At 40.5% G+C, this 20,481-nt stretch overlaps 1 protein-coding gene across 1 annotated transcript; it reads left to right on the forward strand.

The window, feature by feature from the left end:
* The first annotated feature begins 1,587 nt into the window (after positions 1-1,587).
* Positions 1,588-20,454, forward strand: USP14 (ubiquitin specific peptidase 14). Its single transcript, XM_084220861.1, has 16 exons — positions 1,588-1,674; positions 4,146-4,291; positions 4,798-4,830; positions 6,204-6,308; positions 7,913-8,016; positions 10,051-10,109; positions 11,957-12,087; positions 12,390-12,470; positions 13,202-13,281; positions 14,786-14,900; positions 16,223-16,288; positions 16,579-16,671; positions 17,645-17,773; positions 18,811-18,871; positions 19,504-19,611; positions 19,738-20,454. The coding sequence occupies exons 1-16, from the start codon at positions 1,659-1,661 to the stop codon at positions 19,887-19,889; spliced, it is 1,479 nt and encodes a 492-aa protein (XP_084076987.1). The 5' UTR covers positions 1,588-1,658; the 3' UTR covers positions 19,890-20,454.
* Positions 20,455-20,481: the final 27 nt, after the last annotated feature.

Consider the following 20,481-nt stretch of genomic DNA (forward strand, 5'->3'; position numbering starts at 1 on the left):
CTTTTGCTCTTCTCCATGACAAACTGAAAAGACAGAAATTTCTAAGCCTTTCACCTTAAGGCTCACGTTCAAACCCTGGATTATTTTTATGGCCATTTTATATTTCATTCTTCTACTGTTTTGAACTGAAAATCCCATTTGGGTGACAGCAAGGAAAAAATTCTTCTTGTTGAGAATATCAACTCATTGGCAAAAGTATGGCCAGAGGTGCACATGCCAACAACCAGACAGTGGTATAAGCTGTGGCAGAAGCTCCTCACAGCTGTATCTGTAAGCAGCAGAGGAATGTTGGGTTTCTAGGGGTGGGAGCTAGGAGGGGTCCAAGGAAGGGTTGATTCTATCTTGTCTCATTCTCTCCTTTGCATCTTAAAGCACTGCTCTGGTTTCTTTAACCAAATCTGAATACCAAGAATTTTAGTAGAAGCAGTTGAGATTCAGGTCTCCACATCTACTGGTTTTAATGTTTACAACTTGGGGTTTATCACACTGAAGGCTCCTGGCTGTTGCCAGCACACACATCCTTCAGTGCTCTTTATCTATAACCAAGCCTAAAAAACATTGCTGGCTGATAACTCATCTCTGCTCCTCTCCTCCCAATTAAGTTCTTCCGTTGATAATTTTAGCTCCTACTTCACCCTTTCCTATAAACGAAACCTATTTCATCCACAAGAGCCTTTTTATTTCTTCTGCCTCCCTTCCCCTGCCTTGTGCAATCACGGTTTTTGGGCAGACCCCTGGGGGTGCAAAAGCCCAGCTCAGCTCTCACAGAATCAGTCACAGAATGGGTCAGGCTGGAGGGAGCACAGCGGGTCCAAGCTCCAATCTCATCCAACCTCCCTTCTCAAGCAGGGTCATCCTAAAGCACACTGCACAGAATTCCATCCAGGTGGTTCTTGAGTATTTCCAGTGTGAGACTCCACAGCTGCCTGTGAAATCTGTTCCAGTGCAGGGTCACCCACACAATAAAGACATTCTTCTTGTGTTCAGGTGGAATTTTCTGTGCACTGGTTGCCACTAGTTGTTTCTTGTCCTATTGCTTGTGAACACCGAGGAGAGCCTGCCTCCATGCTCCCTTTAGATATTTATACACATCGATGAAACCCTCTCTTGGTCCTCTCTTCTCCAGGCTGAACAGGCCCAGCTCTCAGCGTGTCATCGTGACAGAGACGCTCATGTCCCTTAATCGTCTTTGTTGCCGTTCTCTAGACCCAGGAGCTCCAGGAGCTCCCTATCTCCGTTGCACTGGCGATCCCAGAACTGGACACGCTCTCGCCCCAGCCCTGCGCCCTCCACACCGACGTTCCCTGCCCGCGGCACCAGCCCCGCCTGCACCTCATTCTGGCGCTCGGGCCCGTTCCAGCCCCCATCCCGGACCGCTCTGCCCAGGGCTCGCAGGACTAACGGGATGCAGGCCGGGCCCGCTCCCGCCGCCGGCCCCGCCCGTTCCGGCGGTGCGCGCGCACTGCTCCCGCCCCGCTTCCGCCGCCCGGCCGCGCTTGCAGCGTCATCCCGGGGGCTGGTTTGAATGAGACCCCGAGCGGGGCCGGGACCCGCCGCCGCTGCCGCCGCCCGCCCGCGCCCGCCCGCCCCGCCAGCGCCGCGCCCCGCCGCCCTGCGCCCGCCCGCCCCGCCGTGCGCCCGGGCCGCGCCGCTCCGCCATGCCGCTCTTCTCAGGTGAGCGCGGCGCCCGCCCCTCCCGCCGGGCCCGGCCCGGGAGCGCTGCCCCGGCCCCGGCGGCGGCGGGAGGCGCCTCGCACGTGCGCGCCCATCCCGGCCGGGCCGGCGGCGGGAGCGCCCCGGGAGGCGCGGCCCGGGCGGTGAGGAGGGAGGGAAGGGAAGGGAGGGAAGGGAAGCGGGGAGGCAGCGCTGGCCGGGCCCTGCTGGCGGGAGGGCGGGTGTCAATCGCGGGCCGCCGTGCCTCGGCACTGCCCTGTCTCGGTTTGCTCTGGCTTCCTGCTAAAAGAGAAATGGTGCTGTCCCTCTGGCGAGCCAGAGCGCTGCATCTGCGCCTTCTAGGTGTGTCTGCCTCCCCTCTTTGAAATCCACTATATCCTACTGGCTCCGATGGGTTGGAAAAGCCCAAGTCCAACCTTTGACCAGGCACCACCATGTCAAGTAGACCAGGGCAGTGAATGCCACATCCAGCCCTTTCTTACACACTGCCAGGCATGGTGACACCACCGCCTCCCTGGGCAGAATATTCCAGTGTCTAGTCACCATTTCTGTGAAGAAATTCATCCTAATGTCTAGCCTAAACCTAAAAGCTTTCTGAAATTGTACCTCATCCTGCTGGTCTTTCTTGCTACAAGGAAGGGTTTCCATGGAAGGCTTCAAGAACAAAGCCGCCAGTGACACTTCTGGGACCAGTTACTGCCTTGATAACATCTCACCGATTTGGCCTGTTTGGGCTTTTCAGTTTTTTAGGTTGTATGCAGCCTCAGTACAAAGCTTGTCCGCTGTTTTGGCTGTGGTTAGCAAACTGGGATCCTTATGTCAGTGTAACAATTTTTCCTGAACTCATCCAAATCTAGTGGAGTCTCCATCACTGGAGATACTCAGGAATGATTTGGGCACAGTCCTGTGGCTTGTGCTCTGGGATGGCCCTGCTCAAGCAGTGACGTTGGATGAGATGAGCCTCTGTGGTCCCTTCCAATCTGACCTGTTCTGTGAAGTGTATGTGCTGTGTTTTCTGATCAGCGGGGAAAATACATCCTTCCTCTTTCTTACTTTACATTGTTTTCAAATTAACGAGTTTCTCTTTTGTTTTGCACGAAGTCTTGGTTGCAATCTCTGAAGAGAAGACAGTCATGCTCTTCCATTCTTCTGCTTGAGTGCTGTATTGTCAAAACCAGCGACACTACAGATTAATAATTGCTAACTCTTCTGCATATTTAGCAGTGGAAGCATGACTCTTCAAAAATTCAAAACCCAAAAGTCTGTGCAGCTGAGTTGTTCAGTGACTGAGTGGGTTGTCTTCCTGCAAAATGGGAAAAGCCTTGTGCTTTGTAGGTCTTAAATATGCAAAATAATAAATGTGTTATTAAAAAATCAGAACATTGGGCAAAATGGAAGATGCTTTCTATTAGAAATACTGAAAAGTTGGTCATTTGAGTTCCTTTGTAGACTAATTTAGTCTAACTCATTTAGACTTGCTCTTGATTATTCTGTGTTTTTACTCATCGCAAGCATTGCATACATGTGAAATCTGAACCTTTTTGGAAGGGTTTTCAAAATTATGACTTCTACAAGTTTTGTGTTTTGAAAAGGTATGGTTGCTGTAATACATTCATGTAAAACCAAAGCAGTGGTAGAAGGATGTGGCTTTCCTAAAGTCTGGTATTTCAGCCACTTACTGTGCATCTAGGATATTGTTGTGTGCTGTATTTTACAGATTTTCAGTAAAATCTCAGCTTGCTAAGGAAGCCTTATGTACCTGTGTTAGTTCTTGGAAGTGGTCAAAGCTGTGTCAGTGTTCTGTTCTATTCACTGTAGAGGCACACAGCTTATTCCAGACATTTTTTTTCTGCTCTTGGTCATTACTTACCTCAGCACAGTGAAGTTAGAATTCCATTGTGCCATTCTGCCTCCCATTTCTGCTAACGATCCCATTTCCAGCATTGAGGTTTACATTTTTTGTCACCAAATTTCACTTTGCTTCTTAATTCCAGTCCTGCACCTTACTGGGGTCAATTTCCTTGCTTTTAAAGAACACTGTATTGTTTTCCTCTGAAGGAGAACGGAAGTGCTACGGATAACTGAGCTGGAATCGCACCTCTGAACTTCCTTCAGAAAGTTCAGTTGTTTGCAACAGGCAGTGCCAAGAGAATGGGAGAGTTGGTTCCAAACTGCTTTTCTGAAGACCTGCAGAAGGGTTTCCCATGCTGTTAGACACGCTTACTGCTTGCACAGTTTCTCAGCATGTATGTTACTTTAGACTTGTTTTGTAGGGTATTTTTAGACCTGCTGGAAGTGGTATGTTCTGATGGACGAGGTGCTGTATAGTAAAGGCGTTCCCTAGCTTCGTTACTGACAATTTTAAGAGCCGAAAACAGAATATTTTGAGACTGTATGAAGTCTTGGTAATCTTGGTAATTGCATTCTTGAGTATTAGGAAATAATCAAGTTTCAAAACATTTTGTTTGCAGTGAATGTGAAATGGGGAAAAGAGAAGTTCGATGGCGTGGAGCTGAACACTGACGAACCTCCGATGGTCTTCAAAGCCCAGTTATTTGCACTGACCGGAGTTCAGCCAGCCAGACAGAAAGTTATGGTTAAAGGAGGAACTCTGAAGGTAGAAATCAGTTTTTTATATTATGTCTAACTTTGTTATGTGTAACGTGAACAATGACGATGTTTCTGGGTGTTCCTCTGGTTGTATGTGTTAAACTGACTGCACTTCTTTACTCATTTATACAGAACAGCTTGGTGGGAGACTTTTTGTTACTTTTTAATGTTCAGAATCTGAATGCAAGTTTTTTCTTTCTAGCTTTCTAGAAATTTCTTTGTTGCTTCTCTACTGGAGACTTACTGGTGTAATGAGACATAGGCAATTTTGCTGCAAAAAGTTGTTTACATTTAAGCAGCGTTGAACAACGCATGGGAAACCTTATTGAAAACACGGCTTGGCTGCTTTTTATTTTAGTCAGATGAGACTTGATAACATGTAAATAGTTAATATTGTGTAACCTTGGATGAAACACAATTGTATATTTAGAAATGTGATTAATATTAATGAAAATCCTTGCTACAAGTATCTTGCTACAAGATAATTAACTTGTCTTTTATTTTATTTCACAGGATGATGACTGGGGAAACCTAAAAATAAAAAATGTAAGTTCTAAGCAGTAACTAAATTTTACTATTCTGATTTTTTATTTTGGCATTTAAAGAAAGACTTGAAAAGTGCTTGCTATTTCTTTTTGAATGGGCAGTGCTATCTCAAAAAGTTATTCCTTGATGAAAAATAATTTTTTAGATGTCGTATGTAAGCATGCTTAGAAAGGTCTCACCATTGATTTATGAAAAAACTTCTTTTTTTGCATCAGTAGGGAGCTCATACTATCTTTTCTGGAGTACTTGAGTGCATTTATTTATTTATTCCATACAAATTGTATGGAATTGTAAAAATCAGTGATGTTGTTTAGAGAGATCTGGTGAACCTGGGTACTGTCTGCAGACCCTTGTCCTTGCACATTCCCAGCATGGGCAAATGTGTTGGTGATGGTGAAATTGCACCTCTGCTTATGTCCTTTTTTACCAACCTGCTGAAATGTGCTCTGCTGTGTTAAATAGCTGCTGTTTTTAAAGAAAGCCATTAGTAGTGGTAATTCATACCTTTGGCTAGTTCAAAAAGAAAACAGAAAGTGTTTGTGTTTATGTTGCTTGCCTGTATAATATTGCATCAGGGAATCCCACAGATTTTTGTTGGGGTTTTTTTGTGTCATTTTTGTTACTGTACGTCTCTTGTAACCTCTTGTAACAACTTCAGTAAAACAGAAGTTTTACTCCAGTTCTTCACTGGGCAGATTGAATTAGGTAGCATTGCTCTTACCCTTGTAACTAGTTTGCAAGCATCTGTTAGCAGCCTGTAGCTGCAGCTATTCTAGCAAAGTTATTCAGCAAAAAAACGCAATACATAATATTCTTGTCTTTTTCTGCATGTGGTTGTGCTAATAGCTGCTTTTATTCATTTTAATAATGTTATATACAAGTTCCAGGGATTTATTTACACTGTCAAAGCAGTGTAGTCCTTTGACTAATCTTATTGTGTAGATGTGCTCCTGTTGAATGCTGAAAGACTCCTTTTCATATTATGCTAGTTCAGCAAGCATGGAAACCTGACTGACTTTTTTTTTACCCCTTCAATGTTAGTTCTCGTGTCTAAACTGATGTGGTAGTTAGGGTTATTTTTCACTTTTCAACTAGTTTAACCTAGAACTTGCCAGGAAAGCTCGCCAGATGTTTCAGTGGAAACATTTGACATGGATAATTCTGTGGAGCTGTTCTCAGTAGGTACTTCCTAGATAAGAGGAATTGAGGTACATCCTAAAGTCACAGGAGTGCAGTATTGGTTCCTTTAAACTAAGAGATAAATAAATAAATAAGCTGTGTTTGTTTTTAGGGAAGTAGCTGAAGTATGTTAGGAGGGTTTGAGTGGAAATAACTGTCCTTAGACACTGATTGTTGTTTTACTGTGTTTCAAGGGGATGACTTTACTAATGATGGGTTCCGCCGACGCGCTTCCAGAAGAGCCGGTTGCTCGCCCCATCTTCGTGGAGGACATGACAGAGGAGCAGCTGGCTTCGGCTGTAAGCATGTTTCCAACTTCAGTTTCTTGTAAACCTTTGAGTAATGGCAAGTTTTTAAATACTTGCAGTTGCTTAGTGTAGTGTCTGTTTAGCATCTTCACCAAGCATCACAAATTTACATTGATGACCAAACTGGGAGCAGTGAAAAGAAATCTGGGATTTAATTTAAAAATCGTACAATTTGTGCCATTTTTCCTTTGAGCAGGCAGCTTAGTAGATTTTCCAAAAATAGCATTGCTGATGTTTTTAAAGATGAAGTTGTATTGCCCTTACTGCATCAGTGTCCTGTACTTTGTCTAAACAAGGCCTCTTAGATATGCAAAATGATTTCCTGCTTCTTTCATGTCTGTGAGGAGGGACTAGGGTTTGTTTTGGAGTGGGGTGTATTTGCAGTTTTGTTTGTCCATGTTACTAGTATTAGGTCCAGTTTGTGAAAAATGAAAATAAGTTTGACACACTGTTTTGCTTTGTGGAAGTAAAGTCTGAAAGAGCATAATTATTTTCTTAATGAAGAAACTCCCGAGTTTCCTTATTTACAGCTTGAAAGGCTTAATTTTCTCACCAGTCATTTGTACTGCAAGCTTTGTCATACTTGACAGTTGCATGAGTATTGTCAGCTGTGTACACAGAACAGAAATACTTTAATGCATGTCTATATGAAAACAGATCTGCACTGGGTTTGTGCTTCAGGGTTTGGTGCTTTCCAGGCCACCTGCAGGTGAAGGGTACCTGTATTTTGGAGTAACCCCATTCACAGACATTGAGATAACTGAGAGGCAAGCAAGGAGGTGATTTCCCTGCCAGCTAGCATTTTGAAAATGTTGGTCACATGGAGATTTTGCTATACATCAAAATTCAATTGTGTGCAGTGCATCTATTCACTTGGGAGATATGCTGAGTTCTCACTTCCTAAAATAATCTGTTGGTATTGGTATACAGTACTACTTCAGTTTTGTTAAACTACGTGTTTTTCCCTGACAAATACCTAAGTATTCAGGATTACAGAAAAAGAGAAAAATTCTGTTATGTGGTGATTTATAGTTATTTCTGAAACTGGTTAGCTCACTATTAGTTTGCCTCCACATTGATCAAAACTTCAGAAATTCACAAGTTGTCTGAAAAGATCAAGTTAATGATCTGTTGCAAATTTCTGGAGAGGAGTTTAAACAATGCTTTTGTTTCCAACTATGAACTCCATCATTTTCAGAGTTTTACTGAAAACTGATTTTAATTAAAACATCAGTGCTTTGTACAAATGTATTCATGTGGAAATTTCACGGAAATAGAATTTTAAGGTCAGAACTTGAATGGGATTATAGTTGAACTTTCTGAATAATTGCATGCTTGAAGAATATATTCATTAAACTAAACATGCACAGAAATACTCCCAAAGCATTCCTGAATGTTCCCTATAAGTATCAAATAGTGCAATGATAAATATAATCATAAAGTGGATCTGGAAAACTTCATAACATTTGATGGAATATTCCAGGTTTTATGCATAATTCATGTGCTTAAAAGTTGATGTCACATCATAGTGTTTCTACAAAAACGGTTGCCACTTCTCTCTGACCTTCAAGCACCCTTGTGAATTTTTTTGGTAGATGGAATTGCCATGTGGATTGACAAACCTTGGCAACACTTGCTACATGAATGCTACGGTTCAGTGTATCCGATCGGTGCCAGAAGTGAAAGAGGCCCTTAAAAGGTAGGACAAAAATACCGCGACTAAAATGTTTCCTTTAGCTTATGAAGTAGATATTTTGCAGAATGGTCATCTTAATACTGGTATGGATTATCATGACAGTCTATTACTCTTTAGGTCTACTCAAGATTGACAGAATGATCTAGTAAAGTTTATCCTATGGCTTGTTAGTCTGTACTTTAATAAAGAAGTTAAGGCTTTGTGTTTCTTGGAACTGGCTTTTAATAGAGAGAATTGAGTTTTGCTTAGCTAGAAAGTAGATCCTATCAAGACCAGTTTAAAATTCTAAAATAAGCTACTGAACTCTTAACCTTGTTTTTTTTTTGCTGTTAGTTTTTATGGTTCTTTTCTGAATAAAAGAATCATATGGGAGTCCTGTTCCTTTGAGGAATATTTCCTGCAATGCCTCTATTGCACAGTATTTTCAGCTGTGAAATTCTGACGTTTGCTACTTGGAGGTACAGCAGGAAGTTCTGAGACATGCCTTCATGGGATTTTGTTTTGTTTGCTAATTTGTTCTGATTGTAGGATAACTTTTCTGATTTTTGTTTGTTTGTTTTTGTTATTTATGACTGAAATGTGAAAATGGCCAGTGCTTTTTTTTTGGTTGGTTTGTTTGGGTTTTTTTTTTTTCCTAAGGAATATACACAAAACTTGGAAGTTATGAATATTGAAGGAAAAAAGAATACCTTCCAATGTGGCCTGAATTTGTCCTCCAGATGAATTGTAATGAGAAAACAATGCGTTTTTAAAAATTGAGAATTAGGTGGAGCACTATTGCTGTCTTAGGGTTAATTTCATTCCTTTTCCCCTGCTTTCTTGATTTTGTGGTACCCAGCTGGATATTCTGTATTACTGTAATCACTTATTATTTAAGTAGTTGTAAACAGTTTTTCATTCTGTTAGCAGGTGAACCTTTATTATTAAGCACTGAGACCTACTTGTGAAGTACAGAAATCTGGTTTCAGGGTTTTTATTGACTATTAGTGTTATCATTTTTGGAAAGTCTTTATTTCCATGTGAAAGACTCTTGAGTTATGGCACTGAATGTGCATACTGGACAAATTGAACATACCAAAAAGCAAAATGTGAAACTGGCAGACTGCAATACAAGATGTGGCCGTATTGTCTGTGGGAAGTCAGATTCACACTTGGATTCAGGCTCTGTTTTTCCCTGGAGATTTAGCCTTTTTTTGGTCTTCCCTGCTTGATGACAGCACAGGAGGCTGTAGGGTGCATGGCAGTGGGAAGGTGTGAAAGGACTCACTTGGGAAGGCTGTTACAGCTTCTTTCTTCAGGCGTGCTCTGCTGATCTCCCCAAGGAACTCCTCCCTGTTCTGTGGCATGTCAGGGGAAAGTTTCCTGCTCGTCATCTAGCATGGTCAGAATTTCAAAAGTTCAGTCTGGGATTAGAGAATATCTGAGACCCTCCTTTTGCTTCAAGGCTTTGAGGAGTCCATCTGTTCCTCATCCAGCTGCTAAATTAGGAATGTAGAGAAGAGTGGTAAGTTCTTGTCATATAGGTGGACTCCCACTCCTTTTCAGTCTAGGAAATACTTGCCCAAGAAAACATCTCACCTCTCACTGTTTTGCTTCTGCTGTGGAGGGAGGAAGCAAGCTTGCCCTCCATCTCTGTGCATTTTATCTGTCATCTATCCCTGAAAGTGTTTTTTTCGCCGTGTACCTGAAGAAGCCATGGCAAATGTTTCAGAAATGGGATAGCTTTTGTTCAGACTTCCTCAGTTTCTTTAAAAATAAAATGAGTCTTTGAGGCAGAAGGATTAGGGAGGCAGCAGTGATGTAGCCAGACTTCTTGGTCTGCCTTTACATAGTATCTGAAAGAGGCCAGTTTTCCTTTCCTTCCATGCTTCAAAATAGCTGAAACTTTGAGGTAAATGGGAGTAAATCTTACCTTTGGTTACTTCTGGCTTGGTGATAATTTCCTGTAAATGAATCCAGTTGCTGCCTGCTTCAACAACCCAACTGTCCTTCCTGTTTGTGTTTAATTGCATGCAAATTATTTTCCTTCCCTTTTAGGTATGGTGGTGCCTTAAGAGCTTCAGGAGAAATGGCCTCTGCTCAATACATTACTGCAGGTTGGTGTTTAGAGTAGAAGAGGGGTTTAGACAAGTGTGTGATTTCCTGCTAACTGCAGGTGAAATTTGCAGTTAAACCCCTGTGCATTATTCTTTCATGCATATGCCTTAGGAATGTCAGATCTGCTGGCACTGGAGGGTTAATTTTGTCTTTAAAGGTGATTCTGCCCCTGCCTGCAAGGCGTTTATCTCTGCACATTGTCAGGCTGCAGGCTAGGGAAAAGATACTTCGGAGTGATCTAGGCTTAGATAGAAACAGCTTGTATCTCTTAATTGTTTTACATGTAGGCATGAAGTAATTGGAACTCCTAAAGCAGATTCCATCTATCCATCTGTTGATTTGGTCACTTTGTGTAGAAATACTTTAGTTCTTTGTTTCACATAGTGGTAGGCTAACACCGTATTCCTGGGATACGTATGTCACTGGTATTTTTTAATATCATTTGTTGCCTGAGCATTATTGTTACAATGGAAACTGATGCTTTATCAGCGGTCTTAGCCTTTGCCCTAAAGATCCACATTTCATAATGGAATGGAAAGGAGAGTCTTCAAAACAGAAGTTACTCTTTGTTGTGGTGGTCTGGGTGCTCACACTGTGGGAGCTCACGGTGGCCCTCTATCTTCAAGCTCTAACTAGAGTTCTAGTTAGACCCCTTACACTTGAACAAGGGTACTACTTGTCCACTTTTTCTTTTTTTACTCTATTTCATTGCCCCACTAAGATGCTGGGCCAGGACACTGGGATTTCTACCAGTCCATTTAAGGAAAAACAAAACAATATAAGGAAGGAAAGGTCCAGTTTGTGGGTATGCCTGCTGATCGAATTTTGGGGTGGTAAGTTCAATGGTTACTCTATACAGCCATGCCTGCCCCTCCCCTTTTCACTGCCTTTATTTTGTGTCCCTTGTTTTCTTTTTAAGGTGACAGCTCTGCTTCTTAGGAATTTTAATAGTTTAAGTAATTTGTAGTTAATTCTTGGGTGCTGAGCTGTTCAGGAACTCCTGCATGACACTTTTGGCATTTTTTTTTAAATTGCTGTGTCATATCAGTTGCACCTCTTATCAAGGTCAGTGAAGACATTTCTGAAAGAGGAAGCAACTGACCTTGGTTCCCTGTAATCTTGCCTGTATTCACATATTGGAGAGAACAATTCATTAGTCTCTTCACTTGTAAATTAGTGACCATGCAGATTGTTGCCTACCTCACAGGGTTGTTGTGAGGATTAACAGGTGCCTTTGAAGTGATCTGTGGATTTAAAATGCTGTAACTTGGGTAGATAAAACATATGCTAGAGTATGGAACAAAAAAGAAAGCCATGTGTGTTGTCATGCAGTCAGTATCATTCATTTGATTGCACATAGTTATGAGCTCTCTGCACATATGCATACATATACTTGTTTTCCTGGGTCTTAAGCATGGGTATTTCCTAGATATTTTATTAAAGTTTTTTTTCCTGGTAGCTGGTGAAACTTAAGTTGCTCTAGAGGATAGATTGTGAGTTCCTCATGGTTTCTCTTGTGAAAATGTTGTTCCTAAGATGTGTTCCAAATGAAATCTTAATTTTTCAAATTTTTTTTCCCCTGTTAGCAGCCAGGAAAGACAAGGCAATATGTGCCAAATTCTCAGAATTGCCATCTTTATGCTCTCAAAGTTGTGTTCAGAAAGGAGATCATAGGTGCACCTGTTATGCCACCTGGAAAATTTGGTCCTGCTTTGGAAAGATCAAATTAGACACTGTTAAATGATGTTGCTGTTTTACTGTTGTTGCTGTTTTACTGTTCTTTTTACACTTCCTGCCATGTTTGAATTGTTTTTTCGTTTCTCAAAGCATTCACTTTTTCTTCAAGCTCTTAGAGACTTGTTTGATTCCATGGATAAAACTTCCTCCAGTATCCCACCTATCATTCTCCTGCAGTTTTTACATATGGCCTTCCCACAGTTTGCAGAGAAAGGTGATCAAGGCCAGTACCTTCAACAGGTAAAGACCAATTATTAGCTTATTGTTTAAAATTCTATAGTATGTTGGAAGTTGAGAACAAGAACATTTTAAGACTTTCCTTCTCCTGTGAAAACAATTACTCCCAGTAAAGTGAGGTGGTTTTTCTGTAGAAAAGTTGTATAGAAGTTGAATGTAGTATCAAGTGCTAGTTTTAAGACTGCATGGTGGAATTGGGAGAAATTCTTAGTTAAGGAATCCTCATGTTTGGCTTTATAATTGATGGGTTTAATGTTACTAAATCATACTGCTTGTATTCAGATTTAATGTTGTTCCCTTCCTAGGATGCCAACGAGTGCTGGGTGCAGATGATGAGGGTACTACAGCAGAAGCTGGAAGGCATAGAAGGTGATACAATTATGGAGGTAATTGTAGTCTCACTCTAAGCAGAATAAGGATTTATAGTATTTCACTAATATTTTGTTAAGTATTATCTGTTTGTAAGTTCTTTAACATATCTGGAATAGTGAAAATGCTTTCTGATGTCTCTGATTAGCATAATGCTACCATGGTCCTGTCAGTGATGCTGTGGAGTGTGCTTAAGGAAACCCTTCCCTTTGGGCTGTGTAAGGCAGTGTTGCACCAAGCTGGTGGTGACACCCTCTCATGTATGTGGCAGCTGGCCCTGATAACCTGTGAATTCAGCACATAAGAACTTTTTTTTCTGAAAAAAGTGTGCTACAGTTTTAACTTGAATGGTTAATCCGATACAAGAAATCGCTGGAAGTTTTTCCCAAGATTTTACCAGAACAGCTTTCTCTTTTCTCTGTAAACTGTTTTCTGGAGAGTCTTGGCAGAGCCTTGGAAGACTGTCCTGAAACTTAAGATAGATTTAAGTTGAGGGGCTAGGGATTTATGAATTTTTGATCTTGCTTATTATTGGGCTTCAGGTTGGTTGTAACAGTATGTTATAAGCATGTTTGTTTGGAAACTTCTATGCTGTGTAAGAAGATTACCTGACTAGGAGAAAATGCACCTATAGAAAGATGAAGGAATAGGCTTTAAAGAATTTAAATAAATGGGGTAATTTTGTCTGTAGAGAAGACTGTATTTACATTCTGTTTAAAGTTGCATCATAAGAGATTTTGTTTTACAGACAGACTCTGGAGCTACAGCAGCATCCTCTAAAAAGAAGAGTTTAATTGATCAATTCTTCAGCATTGAATTTGAAACAGCGTATCCTAAAGACTAAGGCAAGACATAAACAACGATGATTTCATACTTCTGTGGTTGAGTTCAGGGGGGATGAAAAGCATTGTTTAGAATAGTGTTGAAAATGAAGGTGTAGGTTGGGAAATGGGGTCATGATGATGTGCAGGAGTACACAGAACTTCACTTTAACATTGGATGTGCTTTGAGAGAGAGGATGATGTGGGGAGAAAGAATAGTGATGGAAATCTACAGGGAAAAAAACCCTTGTTGATTTTCAATAGCAGATTTCCCCCCTAGACAGGATTGGTACTTACCAGCTTCAAGGCTGCAGACATGCTTTATCCAACTAAAAGTAATTGTCCTAAATAGGCTTTTTTTGGTTTGTAAGGGTGTGTTGCTGACATACTTGGTGTACTGAAGAGGCACAAAAGGTTTCTTGATTGATTTCTTAAGAAATAAATTAGGTGTCCACAGTTGTATGAGGAAGAAACCAGTGCAGCTGACAACTTTCTAGTGGGTTCTTTTTAGCAAGAAAAAGAGAATATGACCACATGGGGCGCACATCTCATGACGAGTATTACTCTTTTCCCATTTCTCCCCCCCCAAAATCCTGGCTGTCATCAAACTGAGCACCACTTTTAGAAAGAATGATACACTGCATTTTGCTTGTCAGAAATAAGGAAACATCCCCTCAGATGAGGTGCTGTATCTCATAGCTTGGTAGTAGTGAGGAATAAAGGTCTTTTTAAAGGTAAGAATCATGCATCTCTCTCCCTCTTCTGTGACGTTTGTTGTCCTTTAAAAAGTTGGGAGTCTTGGAATGTGTAGCTAAGAGGAGTGATGCATAGGCGAGTATCAGCAAGAAGACTTGTTAGAAGAGTTGCAGACTTTGAAAGTGTGATTACAGCAGCATTTGTAGAATAGCTGCAGTCAGAAAAATACCTGGTTGGAAGGAGATGGATGAGAGAAAAACCTTGGGCTAGAACTATGAAAAGAGGAGAGGACAGACAGAACAATTAAAAGGAATGTGTAGAAAATAATGAATTAATTAATTTTATTTCAGAGAAGAGGACAGATACAAGGTAGGAAAGGAGGCTCTGCATGTTGAAAGAAGCAGGAAGTCTGGCCAGCAGCAACAGTAAAAGAACTTTATTAATCATAAGTGTAATGTTGCAGGAGGGCTTTGTAACTGGGTGTTGGCAGCCAGTCAATGTGTTCTTTGTCGTGGGGGTTGGGTGGTGATGGGGGAGAAGAAAGAAAAAGCAGGCCTCGGCGTAAATGGTGATCAAAGACTTATTTTCCTTTTTTTGGTGTGCTGTCTGCCCCTGCTGCCCCTTGTTCTTAGCCACAAAGGAACAGATTGGTCTGAAGGAAGGGCTCACTCAAATCTTTTTTGTGCTATGAGAAGTAAAAGTACTGTCTACACAAGCACAGAATTACCTAAATTGCTGTGCTGCTTGGCATGTTCTTTTCACTAGAGCAGTAGTTCAGCTCTTGGTGCGTGATGGTTTTCCTTAATTTTGTGAAGCATGAAATGTACAGAAGCCGAAGAAGAAGAAGTAACTAAAGGAAAGGAGAATCTCCTTCAGCTTAGCTGCTTTATCAATCAAGAAGTGAAATACCTGTTTACAGGACTAAAATTGGTAAGCTATTGCAACTTTTATTGAATTGAAATTCTAAATGGCCTGCGTATTTCTCAGTTGAAATTCTAAGTGACTGAAATGCACATAGTTCTAATTGTATTTAATCTGTAACTTGGAATTGATGTCTGCTGTCCAAGCTTTACAAAGTTTCAGGGATCTTTTTGGTGTTCAGTGGGAAGATGGCTGTGAAAGGGCATGTTAATGTCAAACAGACTTCAGCAGAGCATTTTCTTGACCCTGGCATGGTCTTTCCCATGCAGGTAACCAAGTGCAAGGCAGTTTGCTCCTTGTTTCTTCAGCTTGGTTTCACTCCAGACTGAGCAGTATCATGATTTATGCAGCAATAAGTTCCCAGAAGGTCCAAAGTCAACTTGGAAGTAGGGTGGCATTTTGGTTCCTAATTAAAACCCTACCAGATGATGTAACAGCTAAATTTGATTTTGTAGATTTTAAAGGCGCTGTTATTTTCTGTTAGACAACATAATTCTCAAACTTTTTTAAGTAGAACTCCTTAAGGTAGTCTGTGCTATATATGTATGTATGATTTTTAAAATTGTAAGGGCTTCTTGGGGAGAGTCTGAAGTAGAAAGGAGAGGAGCTACTGCAAAACCTTTGTAGTAACTGTATAAGACTAGGGCAGTGATCTGGTTTGTACAGGACTAAAACCAAGTTGCATGATTCTCAGATAATCAGATAATCTTTGTATATCTCTGTTGTCTTTTTTTTTAATAACAGAATTTAGAAGGAAAAGCAGGATAAAATAGCTAATGCTCACAAGTGAAAAAAAACTATAAAAAAAGAAACTTCGCTTTCAGGCCAAAAAAAATCTACAATTTATGCTAGATTGCCTGGAGCAAGAGAATTGCAACACTAAGAACCAAGCTAGTCTTTCCTGGAATTTTGTTAGGAGACACCAGCTGTCAGTTTAGATGCAGCTCTGGCTGCTTGAGACTGAGAGCTGAGAAATGTGCAAATACTCTTCTCACAGGAAATTTCAGATTTTCTTCAGTTGCGTTTCAAACATACGATACATTTGTAACCAAGTCCAGCTACAATTCATAATAAAATCCCTTGTGGAGCAAAATTTTCTGCAGAGAGAAACTCGGTGCTGTCAGGGTTCAGGAATGAGCCTGGAGCTGAAGGAATGAATGGGCATAGTCCTTTCTGCCAAGGAATTTCAAAATCTTGCGTGTTGTAATGGCTGACAGCAACACAAGAAACTGGCAGAACAAGATTTAGTTTATGGTTTGTTTACCCCTGTTGTGCTTTTCTCTAAGCTGTGTTTTATGATGAACATGTGTTACTTCTTTTTCTTGCAACAGCGTCTTCAGGAGGAAATCACCAAACTCTCTCCAACACTGCAGAGAAATGCACTCTATATCAAATCTGTGAGTGGTACTTTCCTTGCTCTTTACAATTCTTTAATTGTCAGTTTTCTGTTCCAAACCACAAAGTTGTTGCTGTAACACTATGTGATTTATGTTTATAAAGCATCTGAGTATCCACTACCAAGAAATTTAAGACATAAGATCTCCTTTTTTGAAGCTCTTTTATTCCTGTGGGTTTGTGTAGAAATACATTCCCAGAATAGACAGTAATTTAGGATGACCAGTGTTTAAGGTAAAAAGTTCTGTGAATATTTAAAGTAATAGCTTTTTCTAATTTGTTTCTTTTGTAGTCCAAAATTAGTCGCTTGCCAGCGTACCTGACTATTCAGATGGTTAGATTTTTTTACAAAGAGAAAGAATCTGTGAATGCGAAAGTTCTTAAGGTAAGTTTTTTGCATATTGAAATTCAATTCCTCTTCATGTTTTCTGTGAGTTTTTATTAAAGGTAGACAAGGAGGACTTGAAGACTATTTACTAAATTGTTTGCCTTTAAATTGCATGTAAAAACATAAAGAGTGCAGTTTCTTTGCTCAGGTACCAAGTAGTTTTGTTCCCAGTTGTGATGGTGTGTGGCAAACTGCACTACCCAAAATAGACTGAGGAAGGAGATAAGGGGCAAAAGTGAATTTGCCCCAGTACTGCTAATATTTCATCATGACAAAAAACAAGATGTTTTTTGGTGTTTTCTCACCAGTGGTTCTGAGAAGAATGTTTAAGGAGAGGGCCATGCTTTCAAACTCTGAACAGTGTCTAATGTTGATGGGAGATGTTTATGCTGTCAGACACTTCCTGTATTAGTTATTTTAATTGTCTGGATTTCTGATGGGCAAATGCAGGAACCAGCTGCAAACAGCTGAATGTTCTGGTTTTCCTTTCTGTTGGCCGTGGCTGACAGACCTCATAGGCTGCCCAGGAGCATTATATAGATGCTCCTTCCTTACAAGAGCAGGAAATGAAGTAAGGATTGAAGGTACATGTTAACTATTTCAGAAGGTCGTTTGGATAGCACAAAATAACATTTTTGCCAGGGTACAGTCATTCTACATGCTTGCCTCTTCTTCCTGTATAGGTATTTCTGTAGAGTGAAAGTATGACAGCTAACAATAAAGAATCTGATTTATTGTTAGTCTATGCTGAATGTAATAATTCATAGTGGTTTGTTTATACTGAATTAGATATTCTTCTGTGAAAGCATTTGTAGCTCTTTTGGTAAATACTAAAAGAATCCCAGTAGGTCAGGTTGCCATCAATTTGAAGAGGGCTGCATTTAATTTGATTGTGTTGTCATCCCAAGGGAGAATGCTTTAACGTGGAGTACCAAATCATGCTAATAAATCTTTGTTTCTTCCTTCCTAGGATGTCAAATTTCCTCTTATGTTGGATGTGTATGAGCTGTGTACACCAGACCTGCAGGAAAAAATGGTTTCTTATCGATCAAAGTTTAAAGATCTAGAAGACAAAAAAGTAAATCAACAGCCAAAGAATGTAAGTCTCCCTACACTTTTATTAATTCATACATCTGAAATTGGGGTACTAATAAGGACTAGAGAAAACTTGATGTCCCTAAATACATTATTTTCTGACACAGCAAACTCCTTGGTATTGAGCTTTAGATATTTTTATCCTATATTTTCATGAAAATGGTGTTTGCTTGATGAGAAATGTTAAATGCTGTAGTCAGACAGCATGTATTAAATATATGACAATGTAGTGCTTCTGTTTATCAGTGCCTAAAAGTTTTCTGTAAGTTACACAAAATTATTCTCTTCAAATATTAATGTTCTCTGGCTGCTCCCTTCTTGAGTGGAGTGTAGGAAGCTGTTCCCTGCTCAGCAGCTGGAAAGGGTTGTACAAGGCACTGCCACGTGCCTGAGTGGTAAAAATTAGAGTACATGTACTAGTGAGCTTAAAGTCAGCACTGTAAAAACTTGGAAAATGGTCTCATGTCTTATCCTGTCTACATAATTCTAAGATTGACTTCCCTGTCTTCATTGAAGACAAAAGTAAATGAGCTAAAACTGTTGTGTTTTAGCCATTTTTTAAATGTTTGCTGGTATTTTTCTTGGACTAACTCCTGGCAGATTCTTTTAAACGTTTGGAAAAGGCTTACATCCCCTCTTACACAGATGGGAGCAAGGAAAGAGTGCTATTTTGGAACAGAATGTATTGGCGCTGAGAGCCTGTCTCTGGTGTTTTCTTATTGTCACTTCTGCTGCTAGCAAGCCCCCACCAAGGAATAAATCTGCAATTGCAGAATTGTTTCATAAACAAACCCATAAATCTCATGGGTGAACACTGCAGGCAGTATGTGCTAAAATAGATTTGCTTTAAAACTGATCTTCTTCAGATAAGGGTTTTGTATGTCCACCTAAAAAATACGATAATGAATTTCTTTCAAGTTAAACAAAAATGTTTAGACTTAGAAATGTACTTAAATTAATGGAGACTTGGGATTTGATGTGATTGTGCTAAAGCTTTTATTAAACTGTTCCACATTAATTCAACTTACTCTCTTTTTTTAGTCTAGTAAAAGTGATGGTGCACAGAAAGAAGTTAAATATGAACCATTTTCTTTTCCTGATGGTGAGTACAGGGAAGCAAATCAACTTTAAAGTAACTTTCTATTTACTTGTGCTTAAGTGTACCTGATGGTAGCACTATTTTGAGAACCCTGTCTCTTTAATGCTTTTGAAAATTAATTTTCAAAGACTGACAGGAATGGAAAGATTAGGTAAACCAAAACATTGAGATAGTGAAAGGCATAATTGCCATCCACCTGACAAGCTGGTGATTATAGAAGACAGGCACATCAAAAGACATTTGCATGTAATGTGCACACTGCCTTGTCAGCATGTGGTAGAAGGCTGAAATCCAAACAAAAACTTAAACTGGACTTGTAAAAGTGCTGTGGTGGTGTTGCCTCAGTTTTGGGGAGGCTTGGAGCCTGAAGGCCCAAAGCACTCACCCTGTGCGTTACATCAGTAATACTTATGGGTACATATTTATTTCATCAGAATGCACAACATCTTCAGTTTCCTGAGACTCTCCTGTCTGAGAGCTGCTGCTTTAGTTCACAATGGTTTTGTACTGTGCTGTAGCTGGAGTTTTACACACACACCTGTGGTGCTGTGGCCTGGCTGATGCATCTTTGGACTGTGAGCTGTTAAAAACACTGCAGCTGTTCAAGTAGGACTCAAGGTTACTTTTTCTTTCAGATATTGGCTCTAACAATTGCGGCTATTATGACCTGCAGGCAGTGCTAACTCATCAAGGCAGATCAAGTTCCTCTGGGCATTATGTGTCTTGGGTTAAAAGGAAACAAGGTAAAAAAAATAAACAAATTACAGCCCTGTTAACCATCCTCACAGCTCCTTTCAGCAAAGGGGCTATTAAGCAAGCTTAGATTTCATGCACCTACATTACAAATGGTCCTCTTGTTTTCCTTGCAGATGAATGGATTAAATTTGATGACGACAAAGTCAGCATTGTTACACCCGAAGACATTTTGAGGTTATCTGGGGGTGGAGACTGGCATATAGCTTATGTTCTACTCTACGGGCCTCGCAGAATTGAAGTGGTTGAAGAAGCAGCTGAACAATAGTCTTCCGTTTTAGCCATTCTGCCTAGGTGTGAAATAAATGTTGATTACTGATCACTTCTTTAACCCCAGAGCTTTAGCAAGTGGATAATTTGTTCAAACCTTCTCATGTGCAGAGGGATATTGTTTTAAAACTGATCCGTGTACCAATTAGTCACTATGGGACTGGACTGCCCACTGTGGTGGTGACAATACTTAAAATAGCTTTAATGTCTTGCAGAAGATAATTTTTTTTTTTAATGAGCCTCTCCTCCTCCTTCTTCTCTAATGTCATCAAGTATTTATTACACACCTACTCTCACATTTGTTACTCTTGCATGGTTTATACCACAGTTCAGTAGCTGTCCATCCTTTGCCTTACCTGGCAGTTCTGTTAGGAAGGTAGAAGAGAAACCGTTGCCTTGTTGTGTAACTCAGTGCTGCTGCCCGTAGCCAACCGCTGTGGCTACAATCAAGTATTTGTCCAGCCTGACCTGCTGATTCAGTCTGTTCTGTTGCTGGCATCTCATGATTTCAGAATAAATTGTGATCAACAATGTGTCTCCATTAAAAACAGCTCCTGTCCTGGTACTGTAGTCAGTATGCGTTTGTTTTC

The sequence above is a fragment of the Fringilla coelebs genome (genome assembly GCF_963513975.1).
Source record: "Fringilla coelebs genome assembly, chromosome: 1".
In the NCBI taxonomy this organism is placed as follows: domain Eukaryota; kingdom Metazoa; phylum Chordata; class Aves; order Passeriformes; family Fringillidae; genus Fringilla; species Fringilla coelebs.